The sequence below is a fragment of the Brassica oleracea genome, chromosome C2, assembly GCF_000695525.1.
Source record: "Brassica oleracea var. oleracea cultivar TO1000 chromosome C2, BOL, whole genome shotgun sequence".
NCBI lineage: Eukaryota > Viridiplantae > Streptophyta > Magnoliopsida > Brassicales > Brassicaceae > Brassica > Brassica oleracea.
The window spans coordinates 25,967,486-25,971,043 of NC_027749.1; the positions used below are offsets into that span (position 1 = coordinate 25,967,486).

At 41.0% G+C, this 3,558-nt stretch overlaps 1 protein-coding gene across 1 annotated transcript; it reads right to left on the bottom strand.

The window, feature by feature from the left end:
- Positions 1 to 549: 549 nt before the first annotated feature.
- On the bottom strand, positions 550 to 3,374 carry LOC106323850. The gene is made up of 5 exons (XM_013761906.1): positions 2,589 to 3,374; positions 1,795 to 2,507; positions 1,465 to 1,710; positions 1,322 to 1,352; positions 550 to 1,146 (listed from the first exon to the last, which is right to left on the bottom strand). Exons 1-5 carry the CDS (start codon positions 3,372 to 3,374, stop codon positions 550 to 552), a joined length of 2,373 nt encoding a protein of 790 aa, XP_013617360.1.
- Between the last annotated feature and the right edge of the window lie 184 nt (positions 3,375 to 3,558).

The following is a 3,558-nucleotide window of genomic DNA, read 5'->3' on the forward strand; positions in this document are numbered from 1 at the left end:
ACGAAATGCTCCTTCTCTGCTGGATCAGTTGAGAACACACGACCTAAAGCCACTCTGTGTCCAGAGTTATTACAGTCCAAGAGAGCACACTTCTGTTTACCACCTTTGCTGCTACAACCACTGCTGTTACTACCACTCTACAACGAAAGACAGTAACAAAGACAATCAACACAATCATCGTTGAATCCAACTATCATCTAAACAGAAGTTCATACACCAACAAGAATCACACTGCTTGTGTAACATCTTCAGGATCCACACCTTCATCTTCTGTCTCTAGGGTAGCATCTTGAACTCCCATATCTTCAGGTCCAGTTTCATCGACTTTTTAGGTTCTGTTTCTTCCACTTCCTGATGATCTGTTTCGTCTTCTGAATGATAGTCTTCGTCCAGGGTAGGGATCGTAGCATTTTTCTTGGGTTTTTTCTGAACCAAAGAAACCTCAGGACTAACATCAAGACCTGCTTGGCGTTTACTGCGACGTCACTTCTCTGTAACAGCTTTGGAATTCATTGCACCAAATTACCTGAAAGAAAAACAAAATCATCATTATTCATATATTAGTTGACCCTCACAGTCATTCCTAACACAGAAACTCTCGTCATCGGATGATTGATCTCCCATATCTTCTTCAGGCTGGACTGCTAACGTTGCATAACAAATCTCTTCTTCTGTCTCTAACTCATGATACCCTCGTGGTGGTGCTCTCATCACTACATAACAAGGAGAGTTATCTTCCTCTCTAGAATAGAACACTTGTTTAGCTTGTGAAGGCATAATGTACGGATCGTTTGCAAATGTTGACTGGTTCATATGGAGATTCACTAGTGTGAAACCGTCTTCCTCTTTAAGTCCTCTACCTTTATGAGCCCAACTGCACTTAAACAGAGGCACTTGAAACATGTGATAGTCAAGCAAACTGATCTCCTTTATCACGCCATAGTATGTTACTATATCAGTCTGTTGCCTCGAATCTTTGGCACTAGCTCTGCACATCGAAAAGGCTTCATATGCTACTCCATTGTTCTGTGTCTTCCTCTGCATATCGTCTGTATGGTATCGATAGCCATTAACTACAAATCCCTTGTAGGTGTGAGCAATATTTCTTGGTCCAAAAGCAAGCCATCTCAGCCTTTGCGAATGGTCCTTGGAGTTATTTGGTATTTGAAAAGGAAACATATCAGAACATATACATACAGAACATATACATACAGAATTATTAATACAAAAAAAAAATTAATCATAGCTTCTCTTTAATCCACTGTGAAAACCTTTCTGTATGATACTTCCATAAGATGGTTTCATTTTTTGCACATCTTACATCTGTATTTTGAAGTTCTTCTAAATGCATCCTGTATATTGATTAAGTTAGTGTGAGAGAAGATAAAAACACATGTACCAATATTTGGAGTTTTAACTAACTGAACATAAGGGTCGATCACTGCAGTATTCATGAGGATATACCGGTGAGCAACATCTCTCTCTTTGTCAGTAAGACTCACTTCTTTTGCTTTATGCAGCGTTCGGCCTTCAAGAACATTCTGAGTCGTCTCAACATCTTCGTTTCTTGTCATTGCTTCTTCAACTGGAACAGATTTCTGTAGGAACTCCATACAAAATGCAAGGCATTCACCAGCCAAATAACCCTCGGCCATACAAGCTTCTGGTCTTGCAAAATTCTTGACAAAAGCTTTTAGTGTCTTCATATACCTACGAATGAAAATATAAGATATCGTCAGTACCATATACATATAGTAGCAGTGGTTTGTGTTGCTAGATGCAGTGGAAGATTACCTCTCAAAGGGATACATCCACCTGAAGTGTACAGGGCCACCCAAGCGTGCTTCTCTTGCTAGATGGAGTGGAAGATGAAACATGATATCAAACAGAGATGGAGGAAAGTATCTCTCTAGCTGACACATTGTCTCCACAATTTCTTCTTCTAGTTTAATAATCTTCTCTGGATCAATGATGCGCTGACACAGTCTGTTGAAGTAATTGCATATCCGAGTCACTGCAAGACGAGGACCTCGTGGAAGTAGACCTCTCAACGCAACTGGTAACAGCCACAGTCTGTTGAAGTAATTGCATATCCGAGTCACTGCAAGACGAGGACCTCGTGGAAGTAGACCTCTCAACGCAACCGGTAACAGATTCTGCATTAGAACATGATGGTCATGTGACTTCATGCCGCCAATAGAGGGAGGATCCAGTGAGACACAGTTGGAGATATTGGCACAGTAAACATCAGGGCCTCTGAAGTTGAATAACCTTCTGCAGAATTTCTTTTTTTCTTCCTTAGAAAGCCAATACGCAGCTGGAGGCAAGTAAGTCTTCTTTCCCCTAACTTCAGTATGCAAGTTGCTTCTAATACCCATGTCTTCTAAATCTTTTCTTGCTTTGAGGCCATCCTTTGATTTCCCACTATGCATCAGAATAGATAGCAATGCATCAGAGACATTCTTCTCCACGTGCATAACATCTATGTTATGCCTAACATGCATATCCTGCCATATATTTTACAAGTATGTATGAGAACAATTATTCTAAATAAACACGAGAAGTAAAATGTTGAAAGAAAAACATACCTTCCAATAAGGTAAGTCAAAGAAAATTGATTTTTTCTTCCACCGCCAGAGATCATCATCTTCTTCGTACTCGTCAGCTGAAACAACATCATCCTCATCTCCTGTTGTCCTTTTTCGCTTACTCTTCTTACTTAACTTTTTCCCAAAGTCGTTTTTAAAATCCCTAAGACTATCACAGATTTCAGCACCACTCTGAATCCTATTTGCAGTACCAAGCTCCACCGTGTTGTCAAACCATCTTTTCCTTCTTCTATAAGGATGATTAGGCATGAGACGCTTCCTGTTCCCCATGTAAACGTGTTTGCGACTAAACTTTAGCCACCTATGCGGTGTATCCTTGCCACAGACATTACAGGCTTGCTTCCCCTTCACTTTACAGCCAGCTAATGTACCTAAACCAGGATAGTCGGTGATACTCCACATCAACATAGCTCTAAGATTGAAACTCTCCTTCTTAAACGAATCATACACTGCCATACCTTCTGTCCACAAACTCTTCAGGTCCTCTATCAGTGGCTGGAGATAGACGTCAATGTTGTTGCTTGGTGCGGTTGGGCCAGGTATCAACATTGTCAACATAATGTTCTCGGATTTCATGCACTGAGTCGGACCCATGTTGTAGTTGACTAAGAGAACAGGCCATGTTCTATACTTGGTGTTCTGGATGGAGAACGGATTCATGCCATCAGTAGAGATACCTAGTCTTAGGTTTCTTGCTTCAGCAGCAAACTCCAGACATTTGCTGTTAATCTGACCCCAAGTCACTGAATCCACTGGATGTCGCATAGTTCCATCGGTAGAAGTATTTGAGGAATGCCAACACAAGTCCTCCGCCAAACGCTTTGATCTAAACATTCTTCTGAACCTGTCTTTTATCGGAAAATACCTAAGCACCTTAGCCGGAATCCCTTTCTTCTCTTCACCAGTATGCTTATCCTTCTCCCATCTTGATTCACTGCATCTTGGACAG

Coding starts and splice junctions, on each gene's coding strand:
- LOC106323850 (XM_013761906.1), bottom strand. CDS start 3,374: ATGCGACATCCAGTGGATTCAGTGACTTGGGGTCAGATTAACAGCAAA. Junction 2,508..2,588: donor TTGACTTACCTTATTGGAAG/GTATGTTTTTCT, acceptor AATATATGGCAG/GATATGCATGTTAGGCATAA. Junction 1,711..1,794: donor TGGATGTATCCCTTTGAGAG/GTAATCTTCCAC, acceptor TTTCATTCGTAG/GTATATGAAGACACTAAAAG.